Source organism: Carcharhinus amblyrhynchos, chromosome 22 (genome assembly GCF_965287045.1).
Source record: "Carcharhinus amblyrhynchos chromosome 22, sCarAmb.v2.hapA, whole genome shotgun sequence".
Taxonomy (NCBI): Eukaryota; Metazoa; Chordata; class Chondrichthyes; order Carcharhiniformes; family Carcharhinidae; genus Carcharhinus; species Carcharhinus amblyrhynchos.
This window is the reverse complement of record NC_137345.1, coordinates 11118456-11143463: the sequence shown is the minus strand read 5'-3', so window position 1 is coordinate 11143463 and position 25008 is coordinate 11118456. Positions and strand designations below refer to the sequence as shown.

The 25008-nt window shown below is 41.3% G+C and overlaps 1 protein-coding gene across 3 annotated transcripts in view; it reads left to right on the top strand.

Annotated features, from left to right (window-relative positions):
* LOC145356884 (S-adenosylhomocysteine hydrolase-like protein 1) overlaps positions 1 to 22884 on the top strand; it is a 101666-nt gene extending 78782 nt beyond the window's left edge. For 2 of the 3 annotated variants that reach the window (XM_080209855.1, XM_080209857.1), the window contains exons 8-17: positions 1984 to 2100; positions 3568 to 3631; positions 5423 to 5511; positions 8323 to 8393; positions 9384 to 9478; positions 10174 to 10272; positions 11920 to 11988; positions 13304 to 13382; positions 13952 to 14072; positions 15470 to 22884. In XM_080209855.1, coding sequence (XP_080065981.1) covers positions 1984 to 2100; positions 3568 to 3631; positions 5423 to 5511; positions 8323 to 8393; positions 9384 to 9478; positions 10174 to 10272; positions 11920 to 11988; positions 13304 to 13382; positions 13952 to 14072; positions 15470 to 15476 — 811 coding nt within the window. In that variant the 3' untranslated portion in view covers positions 15477 to 22884. Of the gene's footprint in view, positions 1 to 1983; positions 2101 to 3567; positions 3632 to 5422; positions 5512 to 8322; positions 8394 to 9383; positions 9479 to 10173; positions 10273 to 11919; positions 11989 to 13303; positions 13383 to 13951; positions 14077 to 15469 lie in introns of those variants that run through there. The other variant, XM_080209856.1, reaches the window with a different exon arrangement.
* Positions 22885 to 25008: the final 2124 nt, after the last annotated feature.

Genomic DNA, 25008 nt, shown 5'->3' with positions numbered 1-25008 from the left:
TGCTGCCCCATCATCAGGTGAGTGGGAGGGGCAACGCCCTGAAAGCTTGTGCTACCAAATAAACCTGTTGGATTTTAACTTGGTGTTGTGAGACTTATTGCTGTGTCCACCCCAGTCCAATGCCTGTCAACTCCGCAAAGTCCTCCTTACAAACTTCTGGGATCCACATCATTATTTATTGGGCTTATGTCTTTCCTGTATCAAGTATGCGTTTTCAGTTGAAGCACAAAGCAGTTTGCGTTTCACATCAATAGGTGGCCTCACTTCCCATTGGTATCTACATTATTGACAATCATTGAAGCAAATCCATTTCAAATCATTCTCAAATACCCAAACTGGGTATCTGGGAGTTTTAACCTTTCACCCCTCAAGTGCCATTATTTTTCAGTTTTCTGCCAGGGATCCTCAAGGGCACAGTATCATCGGCTGCCCACTAAGTGAACCTTGGATCCCCTATAGAGCATAATATATTCAGGATCTAGATAAATGATGGCACAGCTTAGAAATTGTAATGGAGAACTTCTACTCTTCAGATCACCTTCTGAAATTTGACACTTGCCATTTAGTGAATCCTTGTATCCAGACTGAAAGTGTAACCAAGACACTTTCTACTGACAACTTTTCAATTACATGGATGAGCAGTTTATAGTTTGCAATCAATTTTCCTTTACTCCCTAATTTGGGTGACACAGTGGCACAGTGATTAGGAGTACTGCCTCACAGACGTGGGTTTGACTTCTGGTTTGGATCACTATCTGTGGGGATTCTGCATGTTCTCCCTGTGTCTGCATGGGTTTCTTCCTGGTGCTCCGGTTTCCTCCCACAGTCCAAAACTGGTTCAGTGCGCTGGCCATGCTAAATTCTCCCACCATGAACCCGAACAGGCCCCAGAATGTGGTGATGAGGGTATTTTCACAGTAACTTTATTGCAGTGTTAATATAAGCCTACTTTTGACACTAATAAATAAACTTCATGGGAAGCAAAGAAAATGTTCATTCTCTTTAAAAAAAAGACATGACCTTCAGTAGCTAAATTTTATGAAACAAGGCTCATTCAGATTTTTAAAATTCAAATAATTGGTGCTGTGAAACTTTCTTTATCTCTCCGTGAGAGAGCAAGAAAGGTCCTCTTAAATGTTCTCCCCGTGTCTGCGCAGGTTTCCTCCAGGTGCTCCAGTTTCCTCCCACAGTCCAATGTTGTGCAGGTTAGGTGCATTGGCCATGGTGAGTTGCTCCTTTAGATTACCCCAAGAGATGTAGTTTTGGGGGATTAGCCATGGTAAATGTGTATGTTTGGTTGGGGTAAAGTGCTCTATCAGAAAGTCGGTGCAGACTTGATGGGTCGAATGGCCTCCTTCTACAGTGTAGGGACTCTATGAACTGTGAAATATGCAAGATAAATCATTCATCTGAACGAGCACTTGGTTGGATCAGTGCCCTGAGGTTGAGAATTTGATTTGGGTGCATGGGGCATTTGTGGAACTACCTGAGCTAAGTGTACACAGCTCCCTCCCTCATGAAATGATCCATGATTTTTCAGGTGTTAGAGGAAGCCTTTTCCTGCAGTAGGAAAATATGCTCGAGATTGTGCATTACAACCCTCTTTTTAAATGACTAATGCTTCACATGGGTATTGTACACAACCTGGTTTTAACATGCTAGCTTTTTTTTTAAAAAAATGAATTCAGCACCAAAGAAATATTATACTTTTTCAAAAAAAACTTAAACCCCAGGCAAAATCCAGTATGCCCCACTTAGAAAGAGATAAATTCCATAGCACTTTAACAATTATATTGTGTTGCAATGTGTGAATGCACTCTTGTATGTACACAGGGCCAGAAAGCAACTCTGACAGTTAGGATAAATCTGATACATTAACTGCATGTCACCAGCATCTGTTATAAAATATATCCCTGATGTGTTTCAAAGATTAGGAAAAAAGGTTATGCATTAAGGTTTTGTGTTTACTTTGTTTTATTTTAGACTGTACCAGTTGTCTAAAGCAGGCAAGCTCTGTGTCCCAGCGATGAATGTGAATGATTCTGTTACCAAACAAAAGTTTGATAATCTCTACTGCTGCAGGGAGTCTATCTTGGATGGGTGAGGAATATAATATTTGGATTTTTTTGTTTGGAAAGTTTTTTTAAAAATATGACTAGTGTGTGTAATTTGCAAATGCCACCCTTCAATTTCAGCAGAAGCGTGTCTTCATGTTTCTAACCAAAACAAAATTTCTTACAAATCTACAGAAAAATCTTGCAGAATGGATAAGCCTGTTTTACTCTGTTAATGTTGGCAATATAGGTTGTGCATCATGATCGTGGCTCATTTTGGAGATTCTGTGTTATGCATAAAATAACATGTATTTTCTTGCTAGGCTTTATTTACCTACTGAAGGAAGTGTAGGTCGCGTGAATTGGGCATGCTAAATTGGCTCTTAATGGCCGAAGATATAAGGCTAGGTGGATTAGCCATGGTAAATGCCTTGGTGGTGGGCCTGGTTGGATAAGATGCTCTTTTGGAGATTGCAGGTGGTGTCTTGAGATGGATAGAAACCTGATTAGCAGCCAGGAAGTTGGAATAAACAGGTCTTTTTCCATTTGGCAGGCAGTGAGTTGTTGGGTACCGCAGGGATTTGTGCTAGGATCCCAGCTGTTCTCATTATACATGATTTGGAAAAGGGAACTAAATGTATTAACTTCAAATTTTCAGATGACGCGCAGTTGTTGGTGGGAGGGTGAGCTGTGAGGAGGGTGCAGAGCTGCTTTCGCGTGATTTGGACAGGTTGAGTGTGTGGGTATGTGAAAAATGCAATACTTATACTCCTTGATGATGTTTGGCATTTTTTTGGATGCTTCATCAACCACTTGAAGTCTGGAAGGTATCAGGGTCTACATGTAATTTGATCAGCCAGGACATCAAAACTTTAAATATAAACTCCTTCATTACTGCAAAAATATATGGGGGTGGTGACAGTAATGCTGCAATAAAGCAACTGATAAAACTTAAGTATTGAAAAATTGCCAGGAAGGCCTGAACTCTTGTTAATTCAGACTCTGAAATGAAACTGTGCTGTGACATTTCTCACTTTCTCCCTGTGCCCAGCTATTTGCTTCTCTCTTGACCTGAAGATTCTCTGCTGGCGGATATGTCTCTGCGAGTTTCAGTTGATCTTCCAAGCAGTTATATTTTGTGAGCGCTTGGGTTATGCTTATGGACAGGCTGGTTGGCATTGTGCTTGATCCCAAATGCAGGTGTCTCATTAGATAGGGATCTGAAGCAGGAACTGCTGCTTTGCTAGTTTTGTTGTCCTTCCCTGGCTTGGGGACATGGGCCATTTTGGCATCCGTTCTACTGCATCTCCTAATGTCAATGGCTTCTGCTGTCAGGGGAGCGAGTTCTGTTTTAGCTCCTTAATTAACTCAAGAACTGCCAGTGTGCCTAGAGGAATTTGTATTAAAAAAGTTGGATCTCAAATTGTTATTTTGGTTGAAGTTACAAATCAGCTGTTCTGACAAAGTTCATAAACTCTGAATCTCATCATCTGCTTCTCACCTCCGTTGCTAGCTTAAAGAGAACAACAGATGTGATGTTCGGTGGCAAGCAAGTGGTCGTGTGTGGATACGGAGAGGTAATGTCCAGTCCATCCCCCAGTACTTCTGTAAATAAATGGATGCTTAATTCACCTAATAACTTTTTATATTTTGTTCTCATAATCCTATTTACAGTCCAGTTGTAATATTATTAAATTGCATTCATTCCAGTTTAGTGCAGATTACTGATGTTGATTTTTGTAATGTTTGCGTAGTCACTCTCTGCGAGTGTAATTTGATTTATTATTGTCACATGTATTGGGATACAATGAAAAGTATTAGTTCTCGAGCGTTATACAGGCAAAGCAAACTGTATGTAGGAGAGAAGGAAAAGATGAGGTGCAGGATATAGTGATGCAGTTACAGCTAGGGTGAAGAGAAGGAACTTTGCCTGTATAGGGCAAGACACAATACTTTTCACTGTATGCCAATACATGTGACAGTAATAAATCAAGTCAAAAAATGATGGGAAATATGGGATCATTGGCTATTTGATATGTAAGCTGTCTTCAGAGCATATTTACATTGATTTGGATTGTGTTGCTGGTGCTGTGGCAGTTATTGCATGAAAATGAACAAGTGTTCTGACTTCTGAACAAACTGTTATTGCAAAAATATTGAGAGTGGGCTTCCTTCTGCCAGTACAAGATCATACATCACAAGAAAATAGCAGAACGATTCATGTATCACATATATTCCTTGCAAATCCAAAACCAGAGTAACCAAAATTACGTTATTGGTGTGACAGATGCACTTGAATGTTCTAAGTACTTGCCCAGCCTCTTCCAGAGGCCCCCTTCTTCCCCATTCTATGTCAACTTGTGTGCATGAAAGCTGTCGCTACCTCCATCTCCTGTAGAGAAGCTGCCTGTTGCTTGAACAATCTGTAATGTATCTGGAGACTGAAATCAAAAGAGAAAATGCTGGGAAATCTCAGGTTTGGCTCTGAAGAGAGAAAGGAGCTGACGTTTTGAGTCCAGGTGAGCCTTTGTCACTTGGATCAGTGCTCTGCAAGCTCGTGATACCAAATAAACCTGTTGGACTTTAACCTGGTGTTGTGAGGCTATTTACTGTGCCCACCCCAGTCCAATGCCAGCATCTCCACATCATGCAGAAAGAACAAAATGTTGATTGTCCCATTTTTGCTTATTTTCCATATTGGGTAGAATGTTGAATGCGAGTACATTGTACCTGTCAGTCTTACCTAGAAATGCAGACGAAGCTACAGATATGGAAGCTAACTACTGCATGGAGAATCACCAGAATAGCAAGAATCTTGCTTTACTGGTTTTGAATTTAGGGAGATAAAAAGCAACGTTAATAATTATGTTGTTAAGAATGTAGGTTCAAGAGAAATGGCTGTTTGAAAGTAATGAACTGATGCCATCAGTCACTTGTTAAAGAAATGTACAAATTCTATCACCAATCTTGAAATGTTAGCCTGTCTTTCTCATTCCAATATTCTTAAGGGGAAGGTGGGTAAACTGAGGCTGAAGGGAGTAGAATGGTTAGTGAAAAAGGCATGGCATGAACCAGTTGGGTTGAATGGCTTGTTTCTCTGCCATATGCTATATTTAATTCTGCATAGATAATGGCTGCTGTTTGTTTATTTCCCATATTTTCAATCTTATTTCAAGTTTCTATCCTTTGTGATTTTTAAAAAAATATGTTCTCTGCAGCCGCATAAAATTTTTGTTTGAACTTTGCTTTTGAAATGGTTTGCAGCAAACCAAACAGAATTCCATAGATCACATTTACTGTTCCTCGAGGAGAAAGATTGTAGAGGACAAATAAACTCAATAATGCAAATCTTTTGATTGTTTTTCTAGGTTGGGAAAGGTTGCTGTGCTGCTCTGAAGGCCCTGGGTGCTATCGTGTATGTGACAGAGATTGATCCCATTTGTGCTTTACAGGCTTGGTAAGATCATTTCCCAAGCTTATTGTGGCTCCATGCTCGAACTTCTGTGATCAAAGTGAAGTTTTAAAGTTTATTTATTAGTCACAAGTGAGGCTTATATGAACACTACAGTGAAGTTAATGTGAAATTCCCTAATCGTGCCTGTTCGGATCAATTCTCTTCACTAGCAAGTCTTTCAGAAGGCTAAGGGAACTGAGGGTGTTAGCAGAACCCTTAAGATGAAGCTGAGCAAAATGTCCTTTTGAGAGAATATGAAGGATATTTTATTTCTTTGCAACTGATATGGTGACTGCTTAGTTAGGGATTAATTTCTGTCCTATTTAGTCAGCTGCCTTTTTGTGATGCTTTCCTCTGAGAAATATTATATCTGTTTTTCAGTTTGGTTCATAATTGGATAATAGGTGGGGGGGGTGGGTGTCGTGGGCTGGTCAAGTGTGTGGGGTGATGGGGTGGGGTGGAGTGCGTCCTACTGGTCCTAGTCAACAGATATTAGTCTTGCTGCTTTCCTTTCTCCCTGTGCCTGCATAGGTAGGTCAGCTTTAGTGTTCATAATGGAAGGTGCCAGCTGATTTCACATAAACCAGTGATCAAACCTCGAATCTTCTGGTCTGTGTCATGCAGAATGGATGCACCAACAGCCGTGTTAAGTCAATCTTTTATAAATTACACAACCTTGAGTCTACAATAGAGAAGACCTTTTTAAACGCTTTGAAGCAAATAAAGTGGACCCAACACAAGGTTCTAACTTGGACTGAATAACTTGGCTTTGGCTCACTTCCTAACCAGGAACTGGAGCCATCGTTGCCATTGTATGTTGCTCTGGGGCATGGCATGAGAGGTGGGCGGGGATAACTGGTGTACACTCGCATGTAAAGTTAAAAGTTTATTTATTAATCACAAGTAGGCTTACACACCGTGATGAAGCTTCTGTGAAAATCCCCTAGTTGTTACACTCTGGAGCCTGTTCAGATACACAGAGAATGTAACATGGCCGATGTACCCAACCAACACATCTTTTGCACTGTGGGAGGAAACCCACACAGACACAGGGAGAACGTACAGACCCCACACAGACAGTGACCCAAGCCGGGAATTGAACCTGGGTTCCTGGTGCTATGAGGCAGCAGTGCTAACTGCTGTGTCACCGTGCTGCCTCGTGTAGAGGAAGGGAAACTGAACCTCATTTCTCCTCCGCTCTGCACCCATAAGGGACAAGTTAATCTCCTCATGATGCAGTGAATTCTGGCCAGTCACATTTTTCCTCAATTCACTTCCCTCTTCATGTTTGCTGATCATCAGTCACTGTGGCTCAAAACAATCATCGCTGGCTTTTGTTCCTAATCACTATCCAGTGACTGCTGCTGTGAATGTGACTTATGTCCAGCAGCGATCCCTCAGAATGGTCACTTGGGATACTGTTGGAGGCAACTGACCAGTGGAGTTGCATCCCTTCAGCAATTAGTGGCTTCAGGCGGAAGGAAAAAGAAACTTGGCAGGGAGAAAATAAGTTTTAAAGTAACAAGATGACTCACCTGCGAATACTTTGTGATCTCTAAATTATGCAGCAAATTGACTTGATCCTGTGGTGATATTGAACCAATTATTCAGTAGATGACAAAACAAATTATTATGAAGAGCTTACAATTCTGTGCACTTAACTGATTAATAATCCCTTGAGTATTAGCAGTGTCTAATTAATCAAGTTACTATGGTTCAAGAACTTTTAACTTTTGGTGATGTATGCGAATTGCAAAGTTAACCTTCAAGTACAACAAGCAAATTAGGAAGGCAAATGCTATGTAAGCCATTATTGCAAAGGGTTTGGAGTGCAAGTGTATGGAAGTCTTTCAAGCATTATGTAGAACTTTTCATGAGACCAAACTTTTTTGTCTCCTTACCGGAGAAATGATATAGTTGCCTTAAAAAGTTGGCAACAAAGGTTCGCTAAATTGATTCCCGGAGTGAGAAGTGGGGAACGTTCAAGTCAAATTGGCCTGTGTTCTTTGGAGTTTGCACGATTAAGAGATCACCTCATTGACCAGGTAAATGCTTGAGACAAAAACAGAAAATGCTGGAACATCTCAGTAGGTCTGACAGCATCTGTGGGCAGAGAATAGAGCCAACGTTTCGTGTCGAGTCTGCTCTGATAAAGGGTCATCTAGACTCGAAACGTTGGCTCTATTCTCTCCCCACAGTTGCTGTCAAACCTGCTGAGATTTTCCAGCATTTTCTGTTTTTCTTTCAGATTCCAGCATCCGCAGTATTTTACTTTTATCCAAATGCTTGACAGGTGGTTTCCCCTGTCTGGAGAGAATAGAACAAGGGGGTCATCGTCTCAGGATTAGAAGTTTGCCATTTAGGGCAGAAGTGAGGAGAATTCTTTTCGCTGAAGGTTCTCCACCTAGGAGGGCAGTGAATGTTTGGGCAACAAATTATATTCAGAACTGAGATCGATAAGAGTTTTGTATACTAAAGGAATCCAAGAATATGGGGATGGGGTGGGAAAGTGGAATGGATTGTAGAAGGCTTATTGACTGGCCTACTCTTGTTCCTGTTACTTGTGTTTATATGTTAATATTCAGCTCATTTAATTGAACTGAGTAAAGAGGCAAACTGTCTAGATCTCCACCTGAATGGAGCCACTAGACCATAGGTTAACATTTAAATAAGATTTATCTCTTTGTCTGTACCATCAGAGCCTTCACTGTGATTTTTGATTAGACTGTAAGTAGTTTGACCCTTGTGTCAAAAGCAAAACAAAAAGGCATTTACTGTCTTATTTTTATTGAAAACGTTCTTTTTCTCCTTTAGTATGGATGGATTTCGTGTGATGAAACTGAATGAAGTTGTACGACAGGGAGATCTGATCATTACCTGCACAGGTACTGGAGAGAGAGAGAGAGATAACAGATGTTGTTACAGCATGCACGCCATCCTAATTAGCAGCCCAATCTAGCTAGTGTGCTTGCAAATATTGCTTTGAAATGAGTTATCGGGTGGGGAAGGCAGAAATGATGGCATGCTGAAAAATACCTTTAGGAAAAAATGAGACAGTGACGGAGGTGAATCAAATATTAGATTAATTTACTGTATGTACTCTTTAGGTGTGAATTGATTGCACTCCTATATCCGACTCTGGTAGAATCATTAGAACTCTACAGTGCAGAAGGAGGCCTTCCAGCCCATCGAGTTTACACCGATTGTAACCCCACCCAGGCCCTATCCCCAGAACCCCATGCATTTACCCTAGCTAGTCCCCCTGACACTGAGGGACAATTTAACACGGCCAGCCAACCAACCTAACCCGCACATCTTTGGATTGTGGGAAGAAACACGGAGACGCGGGGAGAATGTAGAAACTCCACACACAGTGACCCAAGCTGGGAATTGAACCCAGGCCCCTGGTGCTGTGAGGCAACAGTGCTAACCACTGTGCCACCATGCCATCCTAACCCTGTTAGAATCAGGGTTCTGGCACTTGGTTTCTGTGAATGTTTGAGAAGCATTGATATCAAATGATTTTTTTAATATAAACTACAAATTGATTGCAATTTGTGTTTTATGTTTTGTTTTCCCTTTTAAATTAAATTTTTCTTCTGCTTTGTTACCAGAAGCAAGTGTCCAGTGCACTCTGGATATTGATGTGTTGTGACATATGTTGTCAGATTGACTATTTTAGTGATGGGTATAATGATTTCAGAGCACTTGATTCATATTCCTCAGTAACCAGCTGTGAATGAACACTCTGGATATTACTAGCAATGATGCATCTTGTGAATCACTTTCTGGTTTGTATTTGTGTTATAGATGGCCACAGCTATTCTTGCATATTTGAGTACTTTCTTTTAACAATGAATCTGTTCTATATTTAGGTAACAAAAATGTTGTGACTCGGGAACAGCTAGACCGGATGAAGAATGGCTGTATTGTCTGCAACATGGGGCATTCTAACACTGAAATTGATGTGGTAAGGAAGTGTTATCAGAAACTTGTTCTGAGACATTGAACTCCTGAAGAAAAATATTAAAGTCGCAGGGAACTGGGGTTAAAATAGATAGCAAGCTTGTGGAACTACCATGCCAATGGCCCCTTCTATTTTGAGCTTTAAAAAGCTGACCATTTGGTCCATTTAAGTCCAAGGCCGCTTGCCGCTCCCTCCAGTCAGGCCCACTCCCCAGCTCAAACCTTGCCAACCTGCAAGTTTATTTCCCTTTAAGAGCCCAAAGTGTTGCAGATGAAAGAGCTACTGGGTTCCCAATTCTGCAAGAACAAAGGAACATGGATATATATCTGATATGGATGGTGTGCCTCCTCTGCCTTTCCACGTGGCAGATGTTGTGGGTTGCTACTCAGGAGTCTAATGGATGCTAGCTCTGCTTGTAATCTGCATGTAGCACAGTGGTGATGCTACTTGACGTTGTAATCCTGTGTAATCTTTTAGTAAGTGTCTGATACTACTTGCGTTCCAAAAATAATTAGCTTCAGAATTTGCTATGTTAAAAGTTTTCGCTAATTTAAGAATAGTTATTAGTTAATCTAAATATGAATTAATTTTGAATACGTGTAGCTGGATTCAAAAATGGAATTTTTTTTGCTTGTTTCTCCCATGGTTTTATTTCGTAATATTCCTATCTACTTATCGTTACAAAATCTCTATTGCAGGCTAGCCTACGTACTCCAGAACTGACATGGGAGCGTGTACGATCTCAAGTTGATCACGTGATTTGGCCTGATGGGAAGCGTGTTGTACTTTTAGCAGAGGTTTGTACACTTCATTCTGCTGCTCGAGCAAGAATCTGTACAGGAATAAGTTCAAGACATCTTAATGCCAGTCTTGGGGATAATAATATTGTCAGTACAAAGCTGCTGGAAAAGACAAGATGGACATTAACTTTTCAGAGTGGCATAGTGGTTAGCACTGCTGCCTCACAGCTCCAGGGACTCAGGTTCGATTCCTAGCTTGGGTCACTGTCTGTGTGGAGTTTGCGTGTTCTCCCCATGTCTGCGTGGGTTTCCCCTGGGTGCTCTGTTTTCCTCCCATAGTCCAAAGATGACCATGCCAAATTGACCCTATTGTCAGGGATTAGCAGGGTAAATGTGTGGGATTATGGAAATAGGGCCTGAGTGGGATTGTGGTCAGTACAGACTCGATGGGCCGATTGGCCGCCTTCTGTACTGTAAGGATTCTACGATTCTCCATTGCTGAAGGTGTTGAGTGTTATTTCGGTGTTGTCCTGTTGGTGTAGGCAGCCCTCCGGTAGCTTATTCAAACAGCCTTTCGGAAAAACTAGAGGGCATAAGTTTAAGGTGAGAAGGGAGAGATACAAAAAGGTTGAGGGGGCAATTTTTTCACACAGAAGGCGGTGAGTGTCTGGAACAGGCGGGTACAATTTTGTCTTTTAAAAAGCATTTAGACAGTTACATGGGTAAGATGGGTACAGAGGGATATGGGCCAAATGTGGGCAATTGGGACCAGCTGAATGGTCAAAATGGGCAGCGTAGGCAAGTTTCCATGCTGTAAACCTCTATGACCCTAAACTAAAAGGGGAAACAGCAACAACCGACGGCAGAATCTTACCAATTTAGGTTTTAAAGGCAGACAATTTCTGGATTCTGACCCTGATGGTTCTCCCACCTGTACAACTGTCCAGGAGGTGGCTAATTAACAAATTGCTCCAGGAGCCCCAGCGATTAAGAACAGAGTGCAGGTAGCAAGGTCAATGAGTGCTCCTGGCGGATGGCAAACCACCATCGGGAGAGGTGAATGAGTGACTGGGGATGTGCCTCAGAATTGAGGCACCCTTTTTGTATGTTATAAAAGGAATAGAAAGTGTGATCACAGCTGACAGGCCTTCATTGTGGGCAGGCACCCATACATCGCAGGATTCACAGAATATAAACCACGGGCTTAAAGCTCCAGTTTTGTTCGATTGCCAAGCAAGTCTCCAAAGGGAGAGGTGGAAGGATCAGTAAGTGGATCAGTTTGGACCACAAGCTTGCTTCCTAGCAACTTGATTGCAGGGTAGGATTAAATGAAGCTTGCAAAAAAAGGGTGTTGGCACTTCCTTTGGCCTGGATTCTGTGCGCAAATTTAGGACTGGGAAATAAGTGAAATGAGAAGTGAAAGCACTGTAATTAAACTGACGACATTGTGGGGCTTGCGTAGTATCGTTTTCAGGGATTGTTTGGAACTTGAAGTAAATTATTGCAAGAGAGGGGATGACTTGCTGCTGCCCACGTAGAGGCTTTGTAACAGCAGGCTCAGGCCTTTTGTGCTTGTGTTTCTGCAGAATGTTGCTTGCCAGTAACTCACTCACCCACTCGAGCAACTGAGAAATAGTGTTCAGTGAAAATCAGTGTACAGTTTAAAATGCCATTTTAATAAATTATCTTTTTCCTTTGTTTAAGGGTCGCCTTCTAAACTTGAGCTGTTCAACTGTTCCCACTTTTGTGCTTTCGATCACAGCAACTACTCAGGTAAGTGACTAAATGGAGGACTCCAGTAAATAATTTGATTGCAGTACAGCAGAGCCCTCTTGCAGCCTGATGTTGGTATTTCACTCCGAATGACCTGCATCTCGTGTATCCTATATGTAGCCAACTGATAGCTTCACTCACCTCTTGGGGCAAAACTGGTTAGAAATAATAAACAAATGTTTTTTATCTCCAAAACATTGTATAGCTACCCAGTAATAATGGCCCTGTTAAGTGAGTTTGAAAACAAGTTTTTAGGTGTCCAGATCACCAATAACTTGTCCTGGTTCCCCCCCATGCCAATACTATAGTTAAGGAAGCCCACCGACGCCTCTACTTTCTCAGAAGACAAAGGAAATTTGGCATGTCAGCTACGACTCTCACTAACTTTTACAGATGCACCATAGAAAGCATTCTTTCTGGTTGTATCACAGTTTGGTATGGCTCCTGCCCTGCCCAAGGCCACAAATAACAACAGAAGGCCGTGAATGTAGCCCAATCCATCACACAAACCAGCCTCTCATCTGTTGACTCTATCTACACTTCCCGCTGCCTCAGCAAAGCAGTCAGCATAATTTAAGGACCTAATGCACCATGTACATTCTGTCTTTCATCTTCTTCCGTCAGAAAAAGATACAAAAGTCTGAGGTCATGTACCAACCAACTCAAGAACAGCTTTTTCCCTGCTGCTGTCAGACTTTTGAATGGACTTATCTTGCATTAAGTTGATCTTTCCCTGTGCCCTAGCTATGACTATTAACACTACATTCTGCACACTCTCATTTCCTTCTCTATGAACAGTATGCTTTATCTGTATAGCATGCAAGAAACAATATTTTTCACTGTACACTAATACTTGTGACAATAATAAATCAGTCAGAACTAGCAGATCTCTGGTCTCTTTGCCACAAGACCCAGTGCACCCATGTTTCAATGACCAAGGCGCGACATTTGTTAAATGGACAATGATGAAATAGAATCAGCAAAATTTAAAGAAAATGCTGAAAAAATATCAGCAGATCTGAGAGCATCTGTGAAGAGAGAAGAGAGCCAATGTTTCGATTCTGGATTACTCGTCATCAGAGCTCTAACGAAAAGTCATCATTAACTCAAAACGTTGGCTCTATTCTCTCTTCACAGAACCTGTCAGAACCGCTGAGATTTTCCAGCATTTTTGGTTTCTGTTTCAGGTTCCAGCATCTACAACATTTTGCTTTTAAAATATAAACAGTGTTTTACAAAAGTGAAATCCCCAGGTGAGCTGGCTTTTATATCAATCCTGTTTATCACGTACAAATCTATTCTGATTTCTGTGCAGGCGCTGGCTCTGATAGAGCTCTACAATGCTCCTGAGGGGCGCTACAAACAGGATGTGTACCTTCTGCCTAAAAAGATGGGTACGTAGTATTGTGTTTGCCATTTGTAGAACTGCATCTTGGGTAGAAAAGAAATGGGAAGACTGCAATTATAAAAATGTTAAAATTTATTTATTAGCCACAAGTAAGGCTTACATTAAAATTGCAGTGAAGTTACTGTGAAATTTCCCTAGTCTTCACACTCTGGCACCTGTTTGGGTCACTGCATCTAACCAGCACATCTTTCAGACTGGAAGGAAACCAGAGCATCCAGAGGAAACCCATGCAGACACGGGGAGAACATGCAGACTCTATGCAAACAGTGACCCAAGCTGGGGAATCGAATCTGGGTCCCTGGTGTTGTGAGGCAGCAGTGCTAACCGCTATGCTGCCATACCACCCCAATAATTACTAATAACTATGCATTTTATACTGTTACTGTGGCACTAATGAGTTAAAATTCTGTTGAAAGCTTCACAGATTTATGTTTCCCTGATAAGTATCTCAATCAACAACTAGGAAACACAATTGTCTGAGTCCCCAAAGTCACTTGAAGTCTTTTACTCATCACTTCCTGTATCTGCTTGTAAATAAATCTTGTCTCCTCACAGATGAATACGTTGCCAGTTTGCATCTGCCAACCTTTGATGCCCACTTGACAGAATTGACAGATGATCAGGCAAAGTATCTTGGCCTAAACAAAAATGGACCCTTCAAACCCAATTACTACAGGTAAACGTCTTTATAATGGACCCTAACATCAGTGTATGTATTCAATGGAATTCTTTAAGATGCAGTATACAAAGTTTGTCTTAATGGTATTAACTTAAAGCTAAGTTTCCCCGAGCCCAGAATTCTTGCATTGCAAGAGCATTGAACTATTTGTATCTTTGTGAGTATGAATCTTTCATTGTTACTGTGACTGATTTCCAGTGCGCGGTGCTACATAATTGGCAGAAGTCCAGGCAGTCAGCCTCACATTTGCTGCCTTTACCACCAGAGGGAGCTCAACACACACACACAAACACACACGCGCGCGCTCTTAATGAGACCCTTCCCTTCAAATACCTCCGTCCTTCACAATGTCAATGGCTAAATCCACAGAGATTCCAGCATCCACAGTAATTTGTTTTTATATTGGCCAAATTCACAATTTAGGATCCGAAGCCATTGGTGTTGATCAGAAATCCTGAACGGAAGAACTTTAACTGGCTGATTTGGTAACTCATACCAAGTCTACAACGAAACCTAATGCCCAGATTCTCCTCATACTTGAACACCTCATCAAGTGGGAATCCTACTGCAGAGGGTGGGAAGTGTTAACGCAAATATCAAATAAATAAACTGACAGAAACATGGAGTTACAGTGTACAATCAGCCTTCTGTGCAAAAGTGAACACACAAAATGCAGGGCCATTCACTTTAACTTATAAATTATTGTGAAATTACCTGTTGAAGAGCATTACATTTGAACAGAAGCAACTGTCTTGGTGCTGATCATCCCTCTGTGTTGTGTTTCAATTGCCCTACGTTACTACGTAGATTATTCATATACAAACACAGCCTGTGTATTTTATCATAGAGTCCTACAGTACAGAAGGAGGCCATTGGGCCCATTGAGTCTGCACTGATTCACTGACAGAATATCTCACACCAGGCCTTATCCCCATAACCCCACATGTTTACCCAACAATCTCCTTTAACCTACATATCTTGGGACACTAAGGGGCAATTTAGCATAGCCAATGCAACTAACCTGCACATCTTTGATGTGCGGGAGGTGACCCGAGGAAACCCACACAGGCACAGGGAGAGCATACCAAACTCCACATAGCCGTCCAAGGCCAGAATTGAACCCGGATCCCTGCTGCTGTGAGGCAGCAATGCTAACCACTGAGCCACCCTCATTAATAGTTTGGTCAATGTTCCATTGATTGTAGTAACGAAAATCATTGTTTAGACTAGTTAAGTGGAATAACCTTCTTTGTAAAGAGTGGGGTAGTATGAACAACTATTAGTCCTTCAAGGAGGAAACTGTTCTTAAACTGTTAACGCAAACAGGTCAAACCATTAATAGAACAGTTAAGCAATCTCTTCTTTACACGGAGCATTTTTTTCCCCCCTTGCAGGTATTAGCTGGAGCAGAACCAAAATGACTGAAAGAAGGACCAAGTTGTCTGAAACCTCTAGAAGAATGTATAGTAGAAGCCAGCCTAGCAGTTTAAATGCTCACTAAATGTATTTGAAGAGCATTTCTGCACTCCTAGGCATCTTATTCCTTTAACAGCCTGGTCTTTTGCTTGCATATTCTTTTTCTATACTCCAATTATAAATGAGTGTTTTGATTTTCTAATTTACTGCCGGGAGATGTAACTGTCACATTATTACTGTGGCTGCACAGTCTCCGTGAAATCACTTGAGCCTGTATATGATTGACGTGAAAACAAGTAGTACTGTAATAATTTAAAAGAAATGATCTTTATTTGTTCGCTTTGTCGTTTCCTGTTTTGTTTTAGTCCGAGGTCTGAGCTTTAAGCTCAGTTCAAAATGTTCCAAAGGATTTTGTTGTTTTAACTACATGTCTTTTTTTAAAAAAGAACCTTTCATTGGTGGCAATCGAACTCGATTTGGTCGTTGCCAGTACAGTTTTATTGATACCCGTGTCTTTTCAGGAATCAGTGCTGACTGTAATACGTGACGAGTATCAACTTTTAAACTAACCTGATTCAGTACTAAAACAGTTGTAAATATCACTGTGTAGCCAGAAACAAAAAAAATGTGAATGGCTTTGTTCATGCAGAATTTGAGTTCTCCTCTCTTTCATGCAATGCTAGCCTTACTTACGAGCTTTATAATACGTTGACGCCACTCGATGTTACACTTCAGGACGCAAACAAATCATTATCAATCAGGCGAGGAAATTTCGAAGCTGGTTTAACAGGGAAAGTAATTTTAAGGTGTCAGTATTCTAATCCTAGACGGTTTTGACAGAATCATATTAGAGACAGTTTGTAATAAGATTGTGCCAAATGGAGTTTATGGTGACATGCACGAACCTCTGGTTGTGTCTCGGTGACTTCCTGTTCCACAGATACTTGCTGTATACAAACACAACATTTCCGCGATTATGTATTTTCCTGTGATAGGGCCTCTTGTTTTGCGAATGCTTTTTGTGGACCATGGACAAGCACTGGATTCTGCTGGTGACCTGTATTAATACTGTGGGTTCTATGCCATTTGAGCCTTCTGAGGTTGTACACTCAACAGTGGGACCAGAAAATACTTCAACTCCAGTTAACATGGAAAAAGATATATTTTAAAGAAAAACTAATAAAGAATTCAAAATTCATTGTAGAAACATGAAGGATTTTTCAATCAAACATTGCTTCTGTGTTGTCTTCTGGGAATTCACCCGGGTGAGAATGATTTTGTTCATTTTATAGAAGTATTAGAACTCTGAATCCCTGGCACCTTGGGTGGAATTTCCCCAACACGCCCGCCATGGGGATTTAGCTGGGGTGAGGGGAGAGGGTGGACCTTGCAAAATTCTGTTGAGCTTGGGTGGGATTTTCTGGTGGTGGAGTAAGTGCAGCCGGAAAATCCCACCCCTTGTGTTCGTTTGTCTGAAGTTAGATTGTTAACTAGGAAAGAAGGGGAAATAAAAATCTTCCTCGCGGTATTTTCAAAACTGCTCATGCCTCAGTTCGGAGCAGTGCCGGTTTGAAAAAAAAACCTAACTTGGTTTGATCTGAGATGCAGACTTCGTGGAATCATAGATCGTACTGGGGAGAGAGGCCACTCAGACCATCCTACCTGTACTAGCCCACTGGAAAGTTTTATCCAATTACTCCCGCCGTCCCTCACTCGCTCCCCACTGCCCTTCAAAAGTTGCCTTTTTAAGTATTTAGCAATTTGCTTTTGAGAGCTACTATTGAATCCGCTTTCATTTTGGGCAGTATGTTTTAGATCAAGAGCAACTTGCTGTGTTTAAAAAAAAAATCAGTACTTCCATTTCTCACACCAGGCTGGGCATTGATCTGGTCCCCTTTCTGAATGCATTTGAATAAATTTGCTTTGCCTTTCCTAAAAGGTTTGACCCAATCATTCCAATAGTGTTCTGGCCATCCTGTTTTCTGTAACTACTGTGTTTAGTTTTCCTAGAATTCCCTCCTTGCTGTGTGCGCACACGCACAGTAAATGTAGACACCACCACCAGAGCAGATGGGTTGTTTGATGCCATTCTGAAATGGCAGCCAAGCTAATTGCTAGATCAGGAATCTAAAATTTGGAATCAATTACGCCTTTAGCAATTGGATATCCATCTTGTATCTCTCCTTGGTGGCAAGAGGATTGTTGGATCTTGCTAAGCAGTGCATTTTGTTTTTTGAGCGCTGCATCATGAGGGTAGGGAAAACCAAGAGAAGTCTTAACAGTAATGCATCATCTTGCTGCCAGTGATGAGAGAACAGTTGCTGAGAAGTCTGATGTGTGTTGCCCTGGGCAGTCAAGTAGGAAACCTTAGTGGACCAGCCTTGGTTTTAACTTGGGAACTCTTGACCATAGTGATGTGAACTGAGCGAGTACTGTAGCTCCAACTTCCATTAATTTAACAGGTCTAACCAATCTCTTCCTCTGTCAATCATAGAATCCCTACAGTGCAGAAGGAGACCATTTGACCCATCGAGCCTGCACTGATAACAATCCCACCCAGGTCCTATTCCCGTAACCCCATGTATTTACCCTCGTAACCCCCTGACAATAGGGTCAATTAAGCATGGCCAATCAACCTAACCCGCACATCTTTGAAGTGTGGGAGGAAACCAGAGCACCCGGAGGAAACCTGCGCAGACAGGGGAGAATGTGCAAACTCCATACACACAGTCACCCGTGGCCGGAATTAAACCCGGGCCCCTGGTGCTGTGAGGCAGCAGTGCTAACCACTGTGCCAATCCTCTCCCCACCAAGGAGAGATATGAGATTGATAATCCAACTGCTACAAAGGCGTAATTGCTTCCAAACTCTAGATTTCTGATCTATACATGCTATATCTGTGGGGCTATCTGATGAGCCCATTTGAAATCCCACATCAATACCAGCTTCAGCTATGTAACTCCAGAAGTGCCATCTGAATAGCTGGTAACTAAACCTCTGCCCAGTGAGGTTTAACATTTGATGAATGCTGGTAGCGTAAGACTGAAAATGTGCAGTGTGCATAACAATGTTAACACATAGGAGAGATAAGTGGACCTGCTTTGCCTATAATGTGTTTTCCTCACAAAATTGCTATGACATCCGGAATAAATAAGGAAAGGAGAGAAAATTGACAGGTACATCGGCTCCTTAAGTTTCACTGCTCCATATAGAAATGGAAATTCTGGTAGATCTTTTTTAACAGGGCATTCCATCACAATCCAGATCACTTTTAACAGGCAGAGTATTGGCATTAAAAGGGTTTAGCTATATTTATGTTTACAGTATGGCTGGTGCAAATGAGCTTGGGTAGCTGCTGCTTGTTCTGTGGCTCTGTAGAGTTTGTGCCTTGTATCTTGGTAAATGTGAAAATTCATGTTTAATTTCACGAACTTAAGGACTTCAAGTTCTAGAACTTGCATTTTTGCTGACGTAAAAATAGAATAAAAGCAGAAAATAATGTCTACAAAAACTGCAAATGCTTAGCATCTCTGGAAGCGATAAACAGAGTTTGTCTTGATAACGTCATTACAGTGGGATAGTGTTAAAGATAATTTTCTTAAGCAAGTGAAGTTAAAGTTTATTTATTAGCCACAAGTAAGGTTTTCATTAACACTGTAATGAAGTTACTGTGAAATTCCCTTAGTTGCCACACTTCGGTCCCTGTTCAGATCAATGCACCCTAACCAGCACATCTTTCAGACTGTGGGAGAAAACCGGAGCAAAACCACGCAGACACGGAGAATGTGCAAACTCCACACAGACAGTGAGCCAAGCCGGGAATCCAACCCAGGTCCTTGGCACAGTAAGGCAGCAGTGCTAACCACTGTGCCACCGTGCTGGCTGTGCAGAGGGCAGAAGAAGGAAAAATAAGGAAAGAACACTGATGGGGTAGAGGGGCAAGAGTAAGTAAATAGTGAAAGCGATGAATGGCAAAAAGTAAAATTAGGTGATAAACAAAAGACAGATCAAAAGGGGTTGTAAATGGTGACAGCATTAGCAGGAGGGCAACATTGCAAATCTGGTGCAGGAAGTTCCCCTCGCCAAGAATGTGGCAGAGGAAAGGCAGGAAAACTCCAGGATTTCCGACCAGCCCAACTGTGACTGTGTACAAATAGTGCTCAGAGACAGCAAGGCGGTATTCTCATTGAATATCCTCTCTGCAACCCAGCATCCATCAAACCTTGCCCAAAAGTCAGTCCTTGTTCATAAAAGGGTATGCTTTGTGGATAAAATTTAATTTATTAGTGTCACAAGTAAGCTTGCATTAACACTGCAATGAAGTTACTGTGAAAATCTCCTAGTCACCCGACTCAGATGTCTGTGTGGGTACACTGAGTGAAAGTTTAGCATAGCCAATGCACCTAACCAGCACGTCTTTCAGACTGTGGGAGGAAATCAGAGCACCCAAAAGGAGACCTGCATAGAGACTCTGCACAGTGATCCAAGCTGGAAATTGAACCCAGGTCCATGGTGCTGAGAGGCAGCAGTGCTAACCAGTGTGCCACCGTGCACTATAATGAGAGTCTGAATCACACGATTCTTAGAAGACTGCTTTTCAATAATCTATTCAACTGAGAAAGAAATGTGTTCCATTTATATCCATCCATATATTTGAGCCAGCAGACAGGCACAGTTTCACTTTGAGGACTGATAGGATTTCCAGCTGCCTTCTCAAGTACTGTTAAAATCTTCCTTCGAGATAATTGGTACTTTTCTTCATAGATCCAAGATGGCAGATTGTATTAAAATTCGTTCATGCTTTACGAAATAGGGTATTGTTTTCTTGTGTTTGTGATTTTATTTTCCCCAGCTTCAGCGTAATTATGTGATGTAGAACTAAAGCAGGAACCAGGAAAATGATAAACAATTTGTTCTTCAGTGTCCCCAGCCCTAACTAAAGGATATTTTCCTGAAGGTATTTGCAAATGAATTAAGTCAGTCCCTTCCCAAGGACAGCTTGATGGCACCATGGGAGGCAATGCATTGAAGTGACATGTGCCAGAATAATTCTCTGCAGCAGGTACAATCTGTAGCATAGGAATCCACCTTGATAGTGTTTTAAGTGATGAAGATTTTGTGTAGGCTTTAGTTTTACTGGTGCACACGTGGAACATCCTTTCAGCCATACCTACTCCCCACCCTGTCCACCTCTTCTGGCCTCCTGACACCTAAACTCTTCCTAAGCAAGTGTGATGATAACTCAATGAACATTGACTGCATTGGGTTTTGTCCACTCACGTACAGCAGGAACCTAAGAAATAAGAACAGGAGTACTCCAAGCCACATCTTGGGGATCTCCTCCATCAATAACATCATGGCTGCAATTCAGTATTGATTCCTGAAATCCCTTAGTTCCCTTAGTGTCAAAGTGTCTATTGATCTTGGTCTTCCACAGCCCTCTGGAGTAGAGAATCCCAATGAATGAATGTTTGCGGAACTTGACGAACTAACTTTAATTGAAAGTTAAGAATTTTTAGAAATAATTATAATCAAGATTAAGAACAGGAAGGATTTCCACTTGAGTATATATTTGTGGGTATTCAGGGTAGTTGATTCTCTTATCATGTATTTTTTGGGAAAATCATCAACACTGACTACGAGCAGCTAAATTATACACTCCCTATCAATTAGTAGTTCAGTGAAAATCCAGGTTAAATACTTAGTTATGGAAGATGGGCTAAAATATTAAGAGTTGGGAGAAATCAGTTTTTTGGACTTTGAGATCTGTAGAATTACCATTTCCTATTAAGCATCATTAATGTATTACAGTCAGATGTGCTCATAAAGCCAGCAGAGGTGGGGAACTGAATTGGTTTTCGTGTTTCTGTTTCTGGTACATCAAATCGTATTGGAGACTTATTAATAAGGAAATATAAAAATTGGATAAAGAAATCCATTGGTCTTGCATATTCTACAGCATTCTGATAACATTAAAAAAGACTTGATACTTGCTTTGTTATCCATCCAACATAGCTGCTTCTGGAGTCATCACCCTTGTATTACTAAAACAGTAACAAAAGATAATGCTGGGTTTGTAAAAAATCTTGCTGTACGCTCCAACCATGTGGTTTACTGCAGCCATTTATTAACTAAAAGGTTCAGAATTTTTTGAATTATAGTTTCTTCCCACAAGCTCCTGATCAAATAATTTGATTTTTGTCTCCTGGCTCTTCCTTTCATAGAAGCAAAAAATGGATATAGTTAAGGCAATTCCTAGAAACTAACTTTCATAAAATCTCTACTCTTTGAAGTATTGTACATTCTTCACATTGAAACTTTTTTTTCCTTTCTGATTTAAATGGTAATGGATTTAATAATAAATGGGCAGCTAACTCACTTAATTTGCTATGATGTGGAGGTGCCGGCATTGGACTGGGGTGGGCGCTGTAAGCAACCTCACAACACCAGATTAAAGTCCAACAGGTATATTTGGAATCACGAACTTTTGGAGTGCTGCTCCTTCATCAGGTGAGAAGGGACAGCGGTCTGAAAACTTGTGATTCCAAAAGGAGTGCTGCTCCTCCCCAGCTGATGAAGGAACAGCGCTCCAAAAGCTAATGATTCCAAATAAACCTATTGGACTTTAACCTGGTGTTGTGAGACTTCTTACTTAATTTGCTGTTCGCAGCCTATTTATGTGGGTGAATTTAATTTGTGACAAAAGATTTATGTTTCATTACCACATGTAATGCGTATGAATTACGCAACCCTTATGGCTTGTGCAAGAAATCTTTTAGTACCAGCACTAGTACAGAGTCCTATTAACAATTCTCCAGGTTTTTAGAAGTTAACTGTGAACTTAGTGACCAAAACTTCTCTGAAAAGTTTAGACTGTAATATATATATGTTGTATTTTGGTTGAATATAAAACACAGTCACTGAAGACAAAAGGAGGTGTGGATGGGGAAACAACACTGCCATGGGTGGATTTAATTGCTGTGGTTTTCCATAATGACAACAATTGTAACAGAAACATATTGTCGCTGTAGTATAATGTAACCTCTGTCCAAGTCATTGCTGCCATCTGAACTGGGTATTGCATTTAAAGAGAATTAAAAAGCAGTAGTGTAGTTCCTTAACTGGTATTACTCACTGTTTTCAGTTTGATTTCTCAGAGGATAAGACAATTGCTTGAAAAACCTAAAACGCCGCTGGGTGAACCAACAATGTAGAGTCTTACTCAATTTCAGCAAATTAAAGAAATACTTGATATATTCAAAGTAGAGAATACATATTGCTCTACATATTATTTGATAATTTTCTATTGCATACAACCTTTTTCATTGCTGTACTATGAAGAGTAGTAGATGAAAAATGTCATTAACCTTAATAAAGGTCTCCTAAACAATCATTGTTTCGTGGGCAGTTGTCTTTTTCACCCATCCAAAAAGTGAAATTGTGTTTTTCCATTTGTCGTGTTTTGTCTGACTTGTAAAGTAAAGCTTATCAGTCACAAATAGGCTTACGTTCACACTGCAACAAAATTACTGTGAAAATCCCCTAGTCGCCACACTTTTGACGCTTGTTCAGGTACACAGAGAGAATTTAGCATGGCCAGTGCAATCTAATCAGCACGTCTTTTGGACTGTGGGGGGAAACCAGAGGAAACACACACAGATACAGGGAGAATGTGCAGAGTCTGCAAAGACAGTGATCCAAGCTGGGAATCAAACCTGGGTCCATGGCGCTTGAGGATAGCCACTGTACCTCCCTGGCTTCAATGTTCTGAGACTGAAGATCAAACTATGGAAGTATCCTGTTAAACTTTGATCATGGCACTGTTTCAAGATAACCTTCTCACCCAAATCTTTATTGATGACAGCAGATTTTGCTAATGGCTCTGTCACTTACGAAGGTCAGATGTGTCCTGTGTTCCAGTGTGTTTTCTGACAGTACCAGATTTCCTGTTGCTCTGTGCACTGTTCACTGCTCACCTACTGTAGCAGAAATGTGTGGTGCTTCTGCAACTTTATAAAGGTAATAACAGAGTGGGCATCAGGTTAGAAAAAAGTTAGAAACTATTGATCCTGAAAGCTGCAGGTTTAACATTTATAATACTGTTTTTGTACAGAAGGGTGCAAGGGTGTCATGGTGACACAGTGGTTAGCACTGCTGCCTCACAGCTCCAGGGACCCGGGTTTGATTCCCAGTTTGGGTCACTGTCTGTCTGTGCGGAGTTTGCACGTTCTCCGCCCGTGTCTGTGTGGGTTTCCTCCCACAGTCCGAAAGGTGTACAGGTTAGGTGGATTAGCTATGCTAAATTGCTCCTTAGTTTCCCGGGATATGCAGGTTGGAAGGATTAACTAGGGTACATGTGTGGGGTTATGGGGATAGAGCCTGGGTGAGATTGTGGTTGGTGCAGACTTGATGGGCCGAATGGCCTCCTGCACTGTGGGGATTCAACGGGAAGCAATAATTCACTTCACACTAGTCATAAAGTGCTTTGGGATTTTACATGGGACGTAAGTGCAGGCTTATTGTTTTAACTTAATGTTGACAAATTTAAAAAGCAAGTGAGAACGTTAATTCCTCCTCAAGTCATCGCCAGTTTGTTTACACAACATATTTTTGCTATTTTCCTCCCATGAAGGCAGTGTGCAGAATTTATTCTTACCTCCTTTATTTATATGGATGTGAAAGATTTATCTTCCCTTAGAGAGTAGATTTGTCACTCAATAATATTTATAAACATCTAGCTAGCACATACATCAAGGCCTCATCCAAATCTTACTGAGCTCAGAATTTGTTTGCCCTGTTTTGCAATGTTTTTAAAATCCATTTTAGTGATTGAGGGGTGCAACAATAATTATCTGTATATTTTCTGGCCGGTGAGCATGTGGTATGTGAAGTGAAATTCCATGTCAGCAAATTTCCACGACCGTAACCGTGAAAGTCTCTCCAGAACGGTGTGAGCTGTGCTTGTACGAACAAAATAAAAAGCAAACATTATTCCAACAGTGACTTTGGTACAGCATTGTTGGCTATTTTGCAGGCTCTCTATTTCTCCCTGTAGGGAAAAGCTTGCTATCTCCTTTAGCAAGAGGCCATTTGGCCCATTGAGTCTGCACCCAACTCTCCAAAAGAGCATCCCACCCAGACCCTTCCCTCCACGAATGGCTAATCCATCTACCCTACACTTCTTTGGATGCAAAGGGACAACTTAGCATAGCCAATGCACCTAACATGCACATCTTTGGACTGTGGGAGGAAACTGGAGCACCGGAAGAAATCAACGCGTGGACGAGGAGAATGTGTAACCGGTCACCCGAGGTTGGAACCGAATCAAGAACCATGGTGCCCTGAGGCAACAATGCTAACCACTGTGGGACCATGACACAGAAGTACTGTCCTGAGGTGCTGTGGAAATCAGTTGTAAAGCAATGTCCTGCTGCTCTGACACAATGTCAGGCGGTTCTGATCATTGAATCATTATCCTGTTTATATTTCAAGGCTATTGCACAAACAGGAAGGACAG